Raw genomic sequence first — 18,836 nt, 5'->3', positions numbered from 1 at the left:
TGTGCTGCCTCCAGTGTTCCCGCACCCTCAGAGCTGGCATCGGGCTTGTGGAGTACCGAGCAGGCGAGAACGGCAGAGGTGCCGTTAACAAAGCCTTCAGACTCGTGCCCTTGCAAGATGCTGCCTTCACTCGCTCCCACACCGACCCCTCCCCCACTACCCACTTCCTAACCATCGATATATTAGCCACCCAGTAGTAATTAATAAAGTTTGGAAGGGCAAACCTCCCTCCACACGCCCCCGCTCAAGTAGGACCTTCTTCACCCGCGGGGCTTTCTAGGCCCATATAAAACCCGAGATCGCCGCATTCATCTTCCTAAAAAGTGCCTTAGGGATGAAAATTGGGAGACACTGAAAAACGGACAGCAATCTCGCGAGGACTGTCATTTTCACAGTCTGTACTCTCCCTATCAATGACAGCGGGAGCACGTCCCACCTTCGGAAGTCCCTTTTCGTCTGCTCAATCAACCTGACCAAATTTAGTTTATGAAGCTGATCCCAGTCCCTTGCCACTTTAATACTCAGGTTCCAAAAACTCCCTTGCACCACTTTGAACGGCCCTCAGTCTCCTCTCCTGCCCCCTTGCCTGAATCGCAAAAACTTCACTCTTTCCCATATTCAGTTTCTAACCTGAGAATCGGCCAAATTCCTCCAATATCCCCGTAATTCCTGCAATCCCCCCAACGGGTCCGTTACGTAAAGGACCAAATCATCCGCATAGAGCGAGACCGTGTTCCAACCCCCGCTCACTATCCCCCACCAAATGTTCGATGCTCGCAGCGCCATTGCCAAAGGCTCTATGGCCAGGGCAAACAGTAGTGGAGAGAGTGGACACCCCTGCCTCGTCCCCCGACACAGGCTAAAATATTCCGATCGAACCTGGTTTGTCCTTACATTCGCCACCGGTGCCTTATATAGCAACCGGACCCAATCCATAAATCCCTGTCCAAACCCAAACCTTCCCAGGACATCCCACAAATATTTCCACTCCACTTGATCGAAGGCTTTTCCTGCATCCACGGCCACCATCACCTCGACCTCGCGCAACTCCGCAGGCATCATTATTACATTAAGGAGCCGCCTAATGTTGGACGTCAGGTGTCGCCCCTTAAGAAGCTCCGTCTGGTCCTCCCCTATTACTCTCAGAACACAGTCCTCTATCCGTGTGGCCAAGATCTTTACCGGCAATATTGCATCCACATTTAGCAGTGAGATTGGCCTATACGGCTCTCCAGATCTTTATCTCATTTCAAGATAAGGGAAATCAATGCCTGCGACAATGTTGGGTGGAGCACTCCCAGCTCCTTTGACTCACTAAAAGCTTTACCAAAAGTGGCCCCAATAGCCCGGAATTTTTTTTATAGAACTCAACTGGGTATCCATCTGGTCCCGGGACTTTGCCCGATTGCATCGCCCTCAACCCTTCTAGAACCTTCCCAAGCCCAATTGGGGCTCCCAGATCCTCCACCAACTCCTCATCTATCCTCGGGAACTCCAACCACCACCCCCAGAAATCACTTCATCCCCTCTTCCCCGGCTTCCGATTCATACAATTTACTGTAACATTTCCAAAACACATCATTCACCCCCCCGCCGGATCCAGAACCACCTTCCCCCCTGTATCCTTCACTTTCCCAATCTCTCTCGTCGCCTGCCTCCAGTTTCCTCAGCTGATGCGCCAACATCCTGCTGGCTTCTTTCCCATATTCATACACCGTCCCCTTTACCCTCCTCAGCTGTCCCTTCGCCTCACCTGTGGACAGGAGCCCAAATTCCAGCTGCTGTCTCTGACGCTCCTTCAGATGCCCGTCATCCGGAGACTCCGCAAACCTCCTCTCCAACTGTAAAATTTTGCCTACCAGCCTGTCTAACTCCACCCACTCAGCTTTCTCCTTATGGGCCCAAATTGAGATGAATTCTCCCCTGATAACTGCCTTCAGTGCCTTCCAAATCACCCCGGCCGAAACCTCACCCGTATCATTGATCCTTATATATCTCTGAATGGCCTCTCTCACCCGCTCGCACACCTCCTCAATTGATAACAGCCCCACATCCAACCTCCATTGTGGGCGCTGGGCCTTTCCTTTGCTAACTTGCAAGTCCACCCAGTGAGGGGCGTGGTCTGACACCACTATTGCTGAATATTCAGCATCTACCACCTCAGCCAGCAACGTCTTATCCATAATTGAAAAGTCTATCCGGGAATGCACCTTATGCACATGGCAGACCTAGAACTCGACCGGTCCAACCTTGATCAAGGACTGTGTTGAAATCTCCCCCCATAATCAGTTGATGTGATTCTAGGTCCGGAATCTTCCCCAGTAACTGTCTCACAAACTCCACATCATCCCAGATCGTGGCATATACATTTACCAACACCACGGCCATTCCCTCCAGCTACCCACTAACCATAACATATCTATCCCCCCACGGGTCCGCTTCTATATTCCCCACCTCGAATGCCACCCGATAATTAACCAAGATCGCCACTCCCCTTGTTCTAAAGTCTAACCCCGATCCCTTCCTGAACCTAATCTGATCCCCCACCTTCATATGTGTCTCCTGCAACATGGCCACATCCGCCTTCAGTTGCCTCAAGTGCACGAACACACGGGCCATTTTGACTGGCCCATTCAGTCCCCGAATGTTCCACATGACCAGCCTGGTTGGGGGGCACCATGCCCACCTCCTCTGCTGATCAGCCATAGCCTCTCCGAGGCCAGTCTTCAGCCCATGTCCCGCACCACCACTGGCCCACCCTCGGGTAACAACCGTCATCAACCCAACTCCTCCTCCAATTTGAAAGTCCCCTCCCTGTCAGCAGTATAGTCCGCCCCGCCCCAATAGATCTTTAGCCCACCCCCCACTTTGCTTCCGTGAACTAGCCCGCCCACCTAGCCTGGCAGCTCCCGCCCATGGCGCCTAACATCCTATTCCCCATTGATTCCCCTCCCCCGCTCTTAGTGCAAACAATGAAAACTAAGGCAAGAAGTAAAAACAAACAAACAATCCCTCCCAAGGTCCAAACACAGAGACCCACCCCTCATCCCTTAACAAAGAACTGTAAATCAGCCTAACCCCAAAAGAAACCGAAAAACAAAAAAAGAAAGAAACCCGAACACCAAAGTCCTCCTTCTCCTGCCAGTCCATTCGCTTTCATGAAGTGGACTGCCTCCTCCGGTGAGCCAAAGTACAACTCCCAGCCCCCATAGGTCACCCATAGGCGAGCCGGGTACAGTAGTCCGAACTTTACGCCTTCTTGTATAGGCCCGACTTGATCTTATTAAAGCTCACCCTCCTCTTCTCCAGCTCTGCCCCCAGGCCATGGTACACACAGATCTGACCACCTTCCCAGTTGCATTGCCTGGCCCACCTCATAATACGTTCCTTATCCAGGAACCGATGCAACCGTACCACCATCGCCCTTGGTGGCTCGCCCCCCCTGGGGCTTGCGCATCAGCGCCCTGTGGGTTCGATCCGCCTCCAATGGCCGGTCAAACGCACCTTCCCCAAGCAGCTTTTCCAGCATCTTCCCAATGTACGCACCAGCATCCATTCCTTTGCTCCCCTCCGGCAGAGCCACAATCTGGATATTCTGCCTACGTGAACGGTTCTCCAGGTCCTCCACTTTCTCCAGCAGTCGCTTCTGCTGGTCTTGCATCAGTCCCATCTCCACTGCCATCGAGGTTGTCTGTCCCTCATGCTCCCCTGCCTGCTCCTCCAACCTCTGGATCGCCTGTCCCTTGGTCGTCAGTCTCGTCTCCATGCGCTCAACAACCGCCTTGATCGAGTCCACCGCCCGGGCCAGGTCCTCCGAACTTTCCTTCCGCTGCTGGGTGAACTTCTCATTCAAAAAGCTCACCAACTGCTCCATCGACCACTGGGCCGGCAGGGCCGGCCCCTGCCCCTGCCCATCCGCCATCTCCGTGTGCGTTGCCAGCTCCACACCCGACTCTGCCAACTGGTTTGCTTTTTTCCAGGCACTTCTGGGTCCTCCACTCCATGAACTAGGGGTTACTCTCTTCTGCTCTCACCTCTATGCCTTTTTCCTCCAGAATTTCTGTTACATACCGGGGCAAAGGCCACAACAATAACACCACAAGCGGGAGCCACAAAATTTGCGTCCACTCACTCCATGGCCACCACCGGAAGTCCCAGCTATCCTTTTTGGACACTAAGGGCAATTTAGCATAGGCAATCCACCTAACCTGCACGTCTTTGGATTTTGGGAGGAAACCGGAGCACCTGTGGGAAACCCACGCCAACACGGGGAGAACGTGGAGACTCCGCACAGACAGTGACCCAAGCTGGGGATCGAACCTGGGACCCTGGAGCTGTTAAGAAACAGTGCTAACCATTGTGCTACCATGCCACCCATATGATGGGAATGCCAATGGGCATTGAATATCAAGTGGTGATGGTTAGATTGTTGCCTGGCACGTGTGTGGGACGAATGTTATTTGCCACCTGTCAGCCAAACCTGGATATTGTTCAGGTCTTGCTGCACTGGGACATGGATTATTTCAGTATCTGAGGAGTCCCAAATGATGTTGAAAAATCTACAGTCATCAGCGAGTATCCCACTTCTGACCTTGGCTGGGATTCTCCCCTACCCGGCGGGGAGGGGGGTCCCGGCGGGATGGAGTGGCGGGAACCACTCCGGCGTCGGGCCACCCCAAAGGTGCGGATTTCTCCGCACCTTTAGGGGCCAAGCCCTCACCTTGAGGGGCTAGGCCTGCGCCGGAGTGGTTGGCGCGCCGCCAGCTGGCGGGAAAGGCCTTTGGCGCCACGCCAGCCGGGGCCGAAAGGACTTCGCCGGCCGGCGGAAGTCCGTGCATGCGCGGGAGCGTCAGCAGCTGCTGACTTCATCCCCGTGCATGGCCGGGTGGGGGGGTCTCTTACGCGTCGGCCATGGTGAAGGCTGTGGCCGAGGTGGAGGGAAAAGAGTGCCCCCACGGCACAGGCCTGCCTGCGGATCGGTGGGCCCCGATCGCGGGCCAGGCAACTGTGGGGGCACCCCTCGGGGCCAGATCACCCCGCACCCACCCCTCAGGACCCCGGAGCCCGCCCGAGCCACCTGGTCCCGCCGGTAAGAGAGGTGGCTTGATTCTCGGAACAGGCATTCCAGCAGTGGGACTTCAGCCCATCGCCGACCGGTGCGGCGCGATTCCCGCCCCTGCCAAATATCCGGTGCCGGAGAATTTGGCAACCGGCGGGGGCGGTATTCACGCCAGCCCCCGGCGATGCTCCGACCCGGGGTAGGGTTGGAGAATCCCGCCCCTTATGTTGGAAGGCAGGTCATTGATGAAGCAGCTGAAGGTGGTTGGGTCTCGGACATTAACTCTGATGAACTCCTCCAGTGATGTTCTAGAGCTGAGATGATTGACCTCCAACCACCACAACCATCTTCCATTGTGCCAGGTATGACTCCAACCAACAGAGGGCATTTTGTTTTTGTATCAGTGTTTAACCAATCTGGCATCAAGAGTCCCACTAAAACTGAGGTTCATATGGATCAGGGGAAACCTCTTTCTTGGCTGGCCATGAATAGCATGAAGAAAAATGGCTGTAGTTGTTGGAGGTCAATGAAGACAGCTTCAGCGGATTCACTGCAGGATTTTCTCAGGAAAGTAACCTAAACCCAACAACCATCAGATGGAATCTAACAAGACCAGACCAATATCTAGACCTAGGTTTGTAAGTGGCAAATAACATCCATGACATACAAGTGCTATGCAAGAGCGGCACAGTGGTTAGCACTGCTGCCTCACAGCGCTAGGGGCCCGGGTTCAATTCATGCCTTGGGTGACTGTCTGTTTGTGTGGAGTTTGCACGTTCTCCTCATGTCTGCATGGGTTTCCTCCAGGTGCTCCAGTTTCCTCCCACAGTTCAAAGATGTGCATGTTAGGTGGATTGGCTATTCTCTATTGCCCCTTAATGTCCAAAAAGGTTAGGCGGGGTTACTGGGTTACAGGAATACGGTGGGAGCCTGATCTTAGGTAGGATGTTCTTTCAGAGGGTCGGTGCAGACTTGATTGGCCGAATGGCCTCCTTCTGCACTGTAGGGATTCTATGAATCTATGAATGATAGTCTCCACACAGAGAGCATCGCTACCTCCCCTTGATATTCAATGACATTAACATTGTTCAATTGGGCGGCACAGTGGCTAGCACTGCTGCCTCACAGCGCCAGGGACCCGGGTTCAATTCTTACCTTTGGTGACTACTGTGTGGAATTCGCACTTTCCTCCCGTGTCTGTGTGGGTCTCTTCTGGGTGCACCGCTTTCCTCCCACAGTCCAAAGATACGCAGGTTAAATAGATTGGCCATGCTAAATTGTCCCTTAGTGTCCAAAGATGTGCAGGTTAGGTGGGGCTATGGGGTAATGGGGTATGGTGGGGTGTTGGTAGGGTGTTCTGTCAGAGGGTTGGTGTAGACTCGATGGGTTGAATGGCCTCCCTCTGCACTGTAGGAATTCTATGGTTCCCAAGGCATCATCCTGGGTGTCACCATTAACCAGAAATGGAACTGGACAAGCCACTAAATGTCTCTGCTTCTAGTTCTGCTCAGAGGCTCGGTATTCGTTGGTGAGTGGCCGGCCTCTTGATACCTAATAGCTTCTCCACCTCTTCTAACCAGTCACAAGGCACAATTCACAAATGTGATGGAATATTCTCCACTTACCTGGCTGGGTGTAGCTGCAATAACAGTAAAAAAATTCAACATGATGAAGACCAAAACCATCCACTTCATTGGTGCCAATCCACCTTCTAAAATGCTCTCCCCAATCAGAGTACCATTACTGTGCACTATCTGCAAGATGTACTGCAGCACCTTTCAAACTGTTTTGACAGTACCTTCCAAATCGATACCTTCTGCCACCTCAAAGGAAAAGGGCAATAAGTGTGTGGGGACACCCCTCATCACATCACAACTTGGACTTATATCACCACCCCTTCAAAGTTACAAAGAAGAAGCAGATATTCTGATGAAAGGTCACAGACCGGAACAACGTTGTACCTCTCCATAGATGCTGCCACAGCCTGTGGAGAATTTCCTGGCAGCCCGCCATTGACCGTAGGCAAGATCACCTGATCCTGCCGCTGTCAACAGCGTTCCCATTAGACGACTCCTGTTGCCGGGATAACCGCGACGGGGGTTCACCGTCAGCAGGACCGGAAGATCCCGCCAGTGGGAACGGCCTTAAATTGCGGCCAATGTTCCTCTCTCCACAGATGTTCGCATACCTGCTGAGATTTTCCAGCACTTTCTTTTTATTATTTCAGATCGCCAACAAACACATTACTTTGCTTTTATTTTCCGGTTTGGCTGTAAACTGGAGTTTCCTTTAAGCCCACTGATCCCTGTGTGGAAATGGTTAAATAGACACATCATTGGCTCAAATATGCAGCTGGCAGAAAATCATAGTTCCCAAAGTCTCAGTCTCTGGAACTCTCTTCCTCAAATGGAACTGGAAGCAGAGTCTTTGAATATTTTTGAGGCAGAGTTAGATAGATTCCTGATAAACAAGGAAGGTTATCAGGGTCAGTGGGAACGTGGTGTTTAGATTACAATCAGATCAGCCACAATCTTATTGAATGGCAGAGCAGGCTCGAGGAACAAGTGGCCACTCCTGCTCCAAATTGGTATGTTTGTGTGTAAATCCAATAAGAGCAGACATGATGAGTGGGATCATCCTGTCCTGCCAATGGTGCACCCCCACCATGGGTTTCCCAGCAGCGTAGGGTGTATTCAATGGGAAATCCCATTGACAATGACGGGACCAGAAGATCCCACTGCCAGCCAACGACAGGCAGCCTCTCGCTGCCAAGAAACACCCTGCAACGGGAGGCCAAAGAATTTTAGCCCAGTCTCGTCCAAAGATATGACGGTTAGGGGAATTGGCCAAACTAAAGTTGCAGGAGTGTACTGGCAGGCAGGAAGGTGGTTTAAAGTGTGTCTTCTTCAATGCCAGGAGCATCCGGAATAAGGTGGGTGAACTTGCGGCATGAGTTGGTACCTGGGACTTCGATGTTGTGGCCATTTCGGAGACATGGATAGAGCAGGGACAGGAATGGTTGCTGCAGATGCCGGGGTTTAGATATTTCAGTAAGCTCAGGGAAGGTGGTAAAAGAGGGGGAGGGGTGGCATTGTTAGTCAAGGACAGTATTACGGTGGCAGAAAGGACGTTTGATGAGGACTCATCTGCTGAGGTAGTATGGACAAGGAGAGGACATCCTGTTAGGGGTTTTCTATAGGCCTCCGAAAAGTTCCAGAGATGTAGAGGAAAGGACTGCAAAGATGATTCTGGATAGGAGCGAAAGCAACAGGGTAGCTGTTATGGGGGACTTTAACTTTCCAAATATTGACTGGAAACGCTATAGTTCGAGTACTTTAGATGGGTCCGTTTTTGTCCAATGTGTGCAGGAGGGTTTCCTGACACAGTATGTAGATAGGCCAACGAGAGGCGCGGCCATATTGGATTTGGTACTGGGTAATGAACCAGGACAGGTTTTAGATTTGGAGGTAGGTGAGCACTTTGGTGATAGTGACCACAATTCGATTATGTTTACTTTAGTGATGAAAAGGGATAGGTATATACCGCAGGGCAAGAGTTACATCTGGGGAAAGGCAATTATGATGCGATGAGGCAAGACTTAGGATGCATCGGATGGCTCGGATGGAGAGGAAAACTGCAGGGGATGGGCACAATGGAAGTGTGGAGCTTGTTCAAGGAACAGCGACTGCGTGTCCTTGATAAGTATGTACCTGTCAGGCGGGGAGGAAGTGGTTGAGCAAGGGAACCATGGTTTACTAAAGCAGTCGAAACACTTGTCAAGAGGAAGAAGGAGGCTTATGTAAAGATGAGACATGAAGGTTCAGTTAGGTTCATAAGGAGGAGGTGATAGCAATTCTAGAAAGTGTGAAAATAGATAAGTCACCTGGGCCGGATGGGATTTATCCTAGGAGTCTCTGGGAAGCTAGGGAGGAGATTGCTGAGCCTTTGGCTTTGATCTTTAAGTCATCTTTGTCTACAGGAATAGTGCCAGAAGACTGGAGGATAGCAAATGTCGTCCCCTTGTTCAAGAAGGGGAGTAGAGACAACCCCGGTAACTATAGACCAGTGAGCCTTACTTCTGTTGTGGGAAAAATCTTGGAAAGGTTTATAAGAGATAGGATGTATAATCATCTGGAAAGGAATAATTTGATTAGAGATAGTCAACACAGTTTTGTGAAGGGTAGGGCGTGACTCACAAACCTTATTGAGTTCTTTGAGAAGGTGACCAAACAGGTGGATGAGGGTAAAGCAGTTGATGTGGTGTATATGGATTTCAGTAAAGCGTTTGATAAGGTTCCCCACGGTAGGCTACTGCAGAAAATACGGAGGCATGGGATTCAGGGTGATTTAGCAGTTTGTATCAGAAATTGGCTAGCTGGAAGAAGACAAAGGGTGGTGGTTGATGGGAAATGTTCAGACTGGAGTCCAGTTACTAGTGGTGTACCACAAGGATCTGTTTTGGGGCCACTGTTGTTTGTCATTTTTATAAATGACCTGGAGGAGGGCGTAGAAGGATGGGTGAGTAAATTTGCAGATGACACTAAAGTCGGTGGAGTTGTGCAGTGCGGAAGGATGTTACAAGTTACAGAGGGATATAGATAAGCTGCAGCGCTGGGCTGAAAGGTGGCAAATGGAGTTTAATGCAGAAAAGTGTGAGGTGATTCATTTTGGAAGGAATAACAGGAAGACAAAGTACTGGGCTAATGGTAAGATTCTTGGCAGTGTGGATGAGCAGAGAGATCTCGGTGTCCATGTACATAGATCCCTGAAAGTTGTCACCCAGGTTGAGAGGGTTGTTAAGAAGGCGTACGGTGTGTTAGCTTTTATTGGTAGAGGGTTTGAGTTTCCGAGCCATGAGGTCATGTTGCAGCTGTACAAAACACTGGTGCGGCCGCATTTGGAGTATTGCGTGCAATTCTGGTCGCCGCATTATAGGAAGGATGTGGAAGCATTCGAAAGGGTGCAGAGGAGATTTACCAGAATGTTGCCTGGTATGGAGGGAAGATCTTGGGCAAAATTCTCCCCCAACGGCGCGATGTCCGCCGACTGGCGCCAAAAACGGCGCCAATCAGACGGGCATCGCGCCGGCCCAAAGGTGAGGAATGCTCCGCATCTTTGGGGGCCGAGCCCCAACACTGAGGGGCTAGGCCGACGCCGGAGGGATTTCCGCCCCGCCAGCTGGCAGAAATGGCATTTGTTGCCCCGCCAGCTGGCAGAAATGGCGTTTGGTACCCCGCCAGCTGGCGCGGAAATGCGGCGCATGCGCGGGAGCGTCAGCGGCCGCCGACAGTTTCCCGCGCATGCGCAGTGGGGAGAGTCTCTTCCGCCTCCGCCATGGTGGAGGCCGTGGCGGAGGCAGAAGGGAAAGAGTGCCGCCACGGCACAGGCCCGCCCGCGGATCGGTGGGCCCCGATCGCGGGCCAGGCCACCGTGGGGGCACCCCCCGGGGTCAGATCGCCTCGCGCCACCCCCAGGACCCCGGAGCCCGCCCACGCCGCCTGGTCCCGCCGGTAAATACCAGCTTTGATTTACGCCGGCGGGACAGGCAATTTCTGGGCGGGACTTCGGCCCGTCCATGCCGGCGGGGGGTCGGAGAATGACGCCCCTTATGAGGAAAGGCTGAGGGACATAAGGCTGTTTTCGTTAGAGAGAAGAAGGTTAAGAGGTGACTTAATTGAGGCATACAAGATGATCAGAGGATTGGATAGGATGGACAGTGAGAGCCCTTTTCCTCGGATGGTGATGTCTAGCACGAGGGGACATAGCTTTAAATTGAGGGGAGATAGATATAGGACAGATGTCAGAGGTAGGTTCTTTACTCAGAGAGTAGTAAGGGTGTGGAATGCCCTGCCTGCAACAGAAGTGGACTCGCCAACACTAAGGGCATTCAAATGGTCATTGGATAGACATATGGACGATAAGGGAATAGTGTAGATGGGCTTTAGAGTGGTTTCACAGGTCGGCGCAACATCGGGGGCCGAAGGGCCTGTACTGCGCTGTAATGTTCTATGTTCTGTTAAATTGCCTCAGAGGTGTGTAGGTTAGGTGGTGTTATGGGGATAGGATAGGGGATTTTGGAGGGTCGATCCAGACTTGATGGGCTGAATTGCCTCCCTCTGCACTGTAGGGATTCTATGTATTATTCAAAATGGTTTTCAAATATCGATCCTATTAATTTTTTGCAATGATAATCCATTGAAGTGTGACATCCAGAGCCATAGAAGCCTAATTTCTATATCTAAATAATTTTGTGATTTTCTTTTGTGTGTTTGCAGGTGAATTTGACCCTGGCTTTGTGCAATTCAGGGTGTTCAACAATGAAAAGGCAGCACTAGCCATGTGTTCTGGAGTGAAATACAAAGCATGCAATCCAGAACATGTAAGTAAGGGGACTGCTGTAGAGAGGGATGATAAAGGAATGAATGCAAGCAGGTGAGAGAAAAAATGCTGGAAAATCTTAGCAAGTCTGGCAGCATCTGTAGGGAGAGAAAAGAGATAACGTTCGAGTCCGATCACTCTTTGTCAAAGCTAACAGACAGAGAAAGTGGGAAATATTTATACTATGCAGTGAGAATGAAAGATGAGTCACAGCCACAGAAACCCAGGGAAACCGGGTGCTAATGGCCACAGAAACCAAGGGGAAAGAGTGCTAATGGCAGTCCCCCAGAGAGAACAAAAGATGTGAAAGGTCAAACAGCAGGGAAACTAACATCAGAGGATGAACTGTAGATGTGGGGGGAAGGAAGGGGGAAGCAAAGAGGAGAAAGGTGAAGGAAAGGTGGATAAGATTGGGGAGGGGGAATTAAAAATATATTAAGAAATAAAGAAATGGTAAAAGACAGTAAAAATGAAATGGGATGAAAACAAATGGGTCGATGTGGGGTAGAGCTGATCATCTGAAGTCGTTGAATTCGATGTTCCGGCTGGAAGGCTGTAGCGTGCCTAACTGGAAGATGAGATGTTGTTCCTCCAGTTTGCGTTGAGCTTCACTGGAACATTGCAGCAGGCCAAGAACAGACATGTGGTTAAAATGGCAAGCAGCGGGAAGGTTAGGGTCCTGAATGCGCACAGACCGAAGAATGCAAGTGGGTGTATGGGTGAGCAAATATACATTAAGGAAAGGCAATGGACAATCTAAACACAGACTTTACAGCAAAGATCACTGTCCAAGGACCAGGAGACGATCCATGCTAATTTCCTCTTTCTAACCAAACACTGTCCCAACCCAAATGGGATTAACAAACTCCTCCTGCTTTTGCCTGCAGCTTTCTTGATCAGACCAGTGTTGTGTTCCCTATTCTGCTTTACCTGGATGGCTCAGATACATAGTGTTGAATAAAGAACACAAAGTTTTGTTAACAAACAAAATTATAAATTTGTTTACACTACTAAGATTCGTTCACATTCCTAAAGTAGAAGGTTACTGTATAAAACTATGCTATATCTAACTTGCAGAACTCTCAAGTATACAACTGCTCTCTCTCTTACACCTCGCTATCCAATACTTTTACTATCCAGTCTTCTTAATCTTCTAATCCCGGAATCCCCAAATCACATGATATATATATGAGTGTTCTGTGGTTCCCTCTTGTGGTATGAATCATTATCATTAACTTGTTAACTTTTTACATCCCAGTCAATATACATATCATGACATCCCCTTTTTTCAAAGACATTTGGATATTTCTACAACATGGGCGAAATTCTCCCCCAACGACGCGATGTCCGCCGACTAGCGCCAAAAACGGCGCCAATCAGACGGGCATCGCGCCGGCACAAAGGTGCGGAATGCTCCGCATCTTTGGGGGCCGAGCCCCAACATTGAGGGGCTAGGCCGACGCCGGAGGGATTTCCGCCCCGCCAGCTGGCGGAAATGGCGTTTGTTGCCCCGCCAGCTGGCGGAAATGGCGTTTGGTGCCCCGCCAGCTGGCGCGGAAATGCGGCGCATTCGCGGGAGCGTCAGCGGCCGCCGACAGTTTCCCGCGCATGCGCAGTGGAGGGAGTCTCTTCCGCCTCCGCCATGGTGGAGACCGTGGTGGAGGCTGAAGTGAAAGAGTGCCCCCACGGCACAGGCCCGCCCGCGGATCGGTGGGCCCCGATCGCGGGCCAGGGCACCGTGGGGGCACCCCCGGGGTCAGATCGCCCCGCGCCCCCCCAGGACCCCAGAGCCCGCCCACGCCGCCTGGTCCCGCCGGTAAATACCAGCTTTGATTTACGCCGGCGGGACAGGCAATTTCTGGGCGGGACTTCAGCCCATGCGGGCCGGAGAATTGAGCGGGGGGTCCCGCCAACCGGCGCGGCCCGATTCCCGCCCCCGCTCAATCTCCGGTACCGGAGACTTTGGCGGGGGCGGGATTCACGGCGGCCAACAGCCATTCTCCGACCCGGCGGGGGGTCGGAGAATGACGCCCCTCATGTCAACATCATTGCCTGTTCATTACAAGTAACTGAGTACTAGTTAACAATTTTTAAACAACTTTTTTTAGAGTCCACAATTTGAGTCTGTACTCAGTCTTCACTGGGTAGTGTGTTGAAGTACCAAGTCATCAGTCCAAATTGATCAGGTGTTTGGTTGAAACTTGTTTGTTGTCTGACATGGTCTTTTTTCTGTGTTTGTGGTGTCGAGTTTGTGTGTCCTTTGCCCTAAAAACTAGTTTGCTTTTCGGTCTTTGAGCAAATACGAGCTCATTAAATTTGTTAGGATGACTTAATGTCCTGTTCTTCCTGACTTTGGTGCCATTGTGCATGAATTTTGTATTGTCTACACACACATTTGCTTGTTCAACCTCAACCTGTGTGCTTCACACACTGTCGTGCAGTCCCCTGCTCGGCTGCCATCTGGATTGCTTTCCAGACTTTATGGTCTGGCAAGTATGACTGCAAGTTTCAACACTTTCTTGCCATTGCATTAGACTATGCAGTCTCAATGTCCTTCAGATTCAGAGCTACACCTCTGTGTAAAGCCTGGTGTTCCGTAGTTGCACTTGTGTGCTCAAGATCTGTTCCTTCTGGATTGTTTGATTCATTTTCAAACATTTTAGTATCAATGTTCTTTGTATTGTCTGATGTTTCGCTGCACTTTATGATCTCAGGTTCCTGTGGATGATCTGGTGCATCATTGAGCTTTGTGACATCAGTCCCTTCTGGATGATCCAAAGTACTCTTGAGCTCTTGGTGCTTCTCATCTGGCATCAACTTCTCCAAGATGTCATTTTCTTGTAGGTTGTTCACAATTGATGTGTTCTCAATTGATTCATTCATTGTTGCACTCTGATTGCCATGTTCTTTTGTTGTAGTCCAGCTGAGATCTGTCAGTCTCGCTTTTGCCCTGCACAGCTTGTATGCTACTTGTGATCACTTCATCACTAGTCGCAAATAAAGTGGAAAAACCTTCATAGTCTTTTTGTTGTTGCTCATTATCTGTTTCCTCACTGTTGTACTTACTGGCAAATACAGTGGATAGACTTTTATAGTATTTTTCTTGCGTGTCATCTGCGCAAGATAGACCTTCATAATCTTCTTCTTCTGGTTGTTCATTTGTCCGGTTACTGCTATCCGATGCAGCAATGCTATGAAATTCCATCAATGTATTGGATTCAGCTACCTTTAGTAGTGGTATTTCACTTTTTAATCCTGTTGCTAACACAATAATTATCTAACCCGAATATCTCTGCCATATCTGAGTAATATTCTGCAATGTAGGATTTATCATCTTTAGTTTTAGATTTGTTAACATTTTCTTCTTGTTGCATGCTGCAAACATTTTGTTCCATAGTACTGCAAAAACCTTCTTGAGCTGTTTGTTCAAATTCAGGCAATGTCCTGCCTTGCGAGGTAAAAAACAACTTACGTTTTATGCCGTTAAAACTTGTTAAGTGGGCGTGTCCACAACATTCTAACATCATCACGTCCGTGATGTCATGTGCCAACATGCATTGCGCACGCGCAAATCGATCGTCGTCCAGAGTGCATGCGCAAACATGCATAGCGCATGCGCAAATCGATCAACGTCCTGAGTGCGTTCTGTTTTCAAGTGCGCGTGCACAATTCTCTGCTCTGCGCAGAACGGTATTTTTCCAGATTGCATCTTTTTTCAAAGTGCGCATGTGCAAACTGGTCCCGCACATGCACAGAACATTCAGAATCTGAATTGCGCATTTTTTCTTTCACTGCGCATGTCTGAAATGTCCCACTTCTGAAGCGCGCGTTTTTTTCGGGTGTGCTTGCGCAGATTGGTCTTCTTTTCCAGCGCAATGAATTTTTAACTACGCCACAGTTTGAACGGAGGCAAATTTTTTTTCACTTTGATTCAATGTTTCGGCTCTTCTACTTTTAGATTCTTCCCTCACATGAGAAATTTTAATTGATAATAATAATAATCGCTTGTTGTCACAAGTAGGCTTCAATGAAGTTACTGTGAAACGCCCCTAGTCGCCACACTCCGGCACCTGTTCGGGGAGGCTGAAACGGGAATTGAACCTGTGCTGCTGCCTTGTTCTGCACTACAAGTCAGCTATTTAGCCCACTGTGCTAAACCAGCCCCTGTTTGAATCTTCCAGCATTATCTTTTGTTTATTTTGCAGTTGTTTACTGAGGTTTTAATTTCCTTTAAGCTTACAATGATGATCAAATATTTTAATGACCACTTCAAAGCTATTTTTTTCAACTTCATTCTCAAAGTGGAATGAGTAATACAATTTGATGGCCAGCGGTCCAGCCCAATTCAGTACCAGCGCAATCTTTCGCTTTTCACTGACCATTTCGAGTTTTAAGGCTGAGAGGCATTGTTCAAACTCTTGTTTGAATATTTTCCAGTTAACATCTACTTTACCCGATATGCTGAATGCCTTTGGAAACTGCAGACCTTCCATGACACTTCGGCTGGGTATCTCTCCTTTTGTTGCTGCGGGTTGTTGCTACCGGGAGTCTGGTTGAGATTTTTTTTTTTGCACTTTTTTTTTCTTCGAATGGAGATTCTTTGTTTCTCCCTGAACCTAATCTACTCTAGTACCATTCTTGGTACCATGTTGTGTTCTCTATTCTGCTTTACTCGGATTGCTCAGAAGCGTAGTGTTGAATAAAGAACTCAAAGCTCAAAAAAACCTATAAATTTATTTACGCTACTAACTAAGATTCGTTCACATTCCTAAATGTAGAAGGTTATTGTATAAAACTATGCAATCTCTAATTTACAGAACTCTCAAGGATACAACTGCTCTCTCCACACCCCACTATCTAATAAGTTTACTATCTAATCTTCTAATCCCAGAATCCCCAAGTTATACGATATATATTTGACTGGTCTGTGCTTCCCTCGAGTGGCATGAATTATTATCATTAACCTGTTAACCCTTTACATCCCAGTCAATGTACATATCATGACACACAGTTCAGCCTATGCCTCAATAATACAGTAACTGGGTGCGTTTGCCCATCGGGATGTCGCTGAACTTGACTGTTAAGATATTTCAAATTATCTATGTCTAGGTCTGTTTTGGAGGTGGAGGATACTTTCCCGAGAGTTCGCCAAGGCAGTGTGGAGATTTCACAGCATTTGACTGGAATGGTCATGGAACAGGAAATTTGTGGAGTGCAACTAAGGCAATCTCAGAAGCAGTTGTCCTGATCTTCTACCGTTAACACAAGCCACATCGTCATGTGTGTCACTTGCTAGTACACTGACAATTGAATGCAACATAAAGCATTTAGCATTTAAGATATTTTTTTAAATTGGCTTGTTATAACGCTCCTCTTCTGCAAACAGAAATTCCCATAATCCCGATATTTAATGAAGGGGCCAATTTACAACACTTAATACTTGGTGTAAGGGCAATATTTTATTAATCACTGATCATACCAGGGATTTCTGACAATCATTTTTTCTTAACGCTGAATTCCTGAATGACTTTCATCAGATTCCTGACAGGCTCTCAATAAACTGGAATTGCAAATGCTAACCGTGTGAGTTTGTTTTCAAATATTACTGTGTCATTCAGGTTATAACATTTAGTTACTTGGTACAAGAAGGCCTCTCAGGAATGTTTTCAGGAGATTGGCTGACGTATTTTCCATTGGCGGAGGTGACCTGCCATTGGCTGGAGGCAGGATCTTCTGATCCCACTGGTGTTTCCAGGGTTTTGCACACTCTGCCGCCGGGGAATTTGCCATTGACGGGACAAGAAAATCTCGCCATTGGGAAAGGCTGGAAAATTTAGGCCATTCTGTTTATGTGGCAATTCCTCCACGGTGGGCACCCTCGAATATTCCCTGTCCACCTCCACTATCTCGCTCACTAGACGGTCATGTTCCTCCCTCCTTTCCTTATCCGCAAGAGCCGTAAACAAAATAATTTCGCCCGGACCACTGCCTTCAGTGCCTCATAAAAAATGGCCAGCGACACCTCCCCATTATGATTCAACTCCACATACTCCTTAATCGCCGCCTGCACCTTATCATAAAAACCTCCATCTGCCAACAACCCAGAGTCAAACCTCCACCCCGGCCTCTGCTCTCGTCCCATTCTAAACCAAATCTCCATAAACCCCCCCAGTTTCCTTGCCATTCGTATCCTACCCATCGATCTGGGCCTCAACCTATCCACCCTTGGCTCCAGGACACAGTTAAAATCTCCTCCCATGATCAACTGGTGCGTGGTCAAATCCAGGATTGCTGCCAGCAACCCCCTCATAAAACCCACATCATCCCAATTTGGGGCTTTCACATTTACCAACACTACCGGTGCCCCTTCCAATACCCCACTTACAATCACATATCTCCCACCTGGATCCCTCACCTCCTTCGCACTCACAAACCCCATTCTTTGGTCATTAAAATCACCAAAATCACTCAATTTAATATCAAACCCCGAGTGAAAAACCTGCCTGACCCACCCCTTCCTTAACCTAACCTGGTCTTCACACAGAGGTGTATCTCCTGCAGAAAGACCACCGCTTTCAGGCCCCTCAGGTGTGCGAACACCCGTGACCTTTTAACCGGCCCAATAAGTTCCCGGACGTTCCACGTTACCAGCCTTACCGGAGGCTTACTCCTCCAGTCCCCTCTACCGTCCGTTATCTTCCCTACTTAACTCCCGCCTCCTTAATTCAACCCTAAACTTAGCCCATCCCAGATGGCCCCTTTCTCCGCCCCTGACCATGTTATCTCAGCAGGTCCCACTATGGCAGGGCTGGAAAATCCTGGTCATCTCCTCACAATTAGGTGTGAGAGTCCATGACGATAAAAAGAGGATGCTTTTGTTTTTGTGATTCCTGATGTTAGCTTCCAGAACAAAGGGAAGTCCTGTAGTCATGTGACTTGTAGCAGACATTTTGTGATTCAACAGAAGCCATTTTAAAATAACAGAAAATTATAAAGTTATGATACATGCAGTTTTGATTGCTTTTCATGTCATATTGACACAACAGTTTCAATGCTGAAAAGCCCAAGTGCTTTTCTATTTGCTCTTATGCCTCAGACTTCTGGGGGTGCATTATTCCGATGCTGCGATTTTGGTTCCTGATCGGGCAGAGAATGGAATGCCCCCTGAAAAATGGGTTTGGTACCAGTTGCGATGCTTCACCCGGTTGGCAGCCTCAGCAACTACCCAGCGGGATTTCAATTTGATTGACGGCCTGCAGGCCTGATTCACCATCCTCCTGTTATGTACCAACCCCCATTGGGATATCCACTCGGCAGCCTTTGGTACAAGTCTGCCCAAGCCTGGACACGGCGTGCTGGACCCTGAGGTGGGTCAAGGGGGTCAGTGCAAAACTGAGGT

At 49.2% G+C, this 18,836-nt stretch overlaps 1 protein-coding gene across 1 annotated transcript in view; it reads left to right on the top strand.

The window, feature by feature from the left end:
* Window positions 1-17,016, top strand: part of LOC140398170 (intelectin-1a-like) — a 71,693-nt gene extending 54,677 nt beyond the window's left edge. The window contains exons 6-7 of the mRNA XM_072486517.1: window positions 11,335-11,438; window positions 16,547-17,016. Of these exons, the coding sequence (XP_072342618.1) occupies window positions 11,335-11,438; window positions 16,547-16,699 (257 nt within the window). The 3' untranslated portion in view covers window positions 16,700-17,016. The remainder of the gene's footprint in view (window positions 1-11,334; window positions 11,439-16,546) is intronic.
* The last annotated feature ends 1,820 nt before the right edge of the window (window positions 17,017-18,836 follow it).

The sequence above is a fragment of the Scyliorhinus torazame genome, chromosome 2 (genome assembly GCF_047496885.1).
Source record: "Scyliorhinus torazame isolate Kashiwa2021f chromosome 2, sScyTor2.1, whole genome shotgun sequence".
Lineage (NCBI taxonomy): Eukaryota > Metazoa > Chordata > Chondrichthyes > Carcharhiniformes > Scyliorhinidae > Scyliorhinus > Scyliorhinus torazame.
This window is presented reverse-complemented; position numbering and strand designations above follow the sequence as displayed.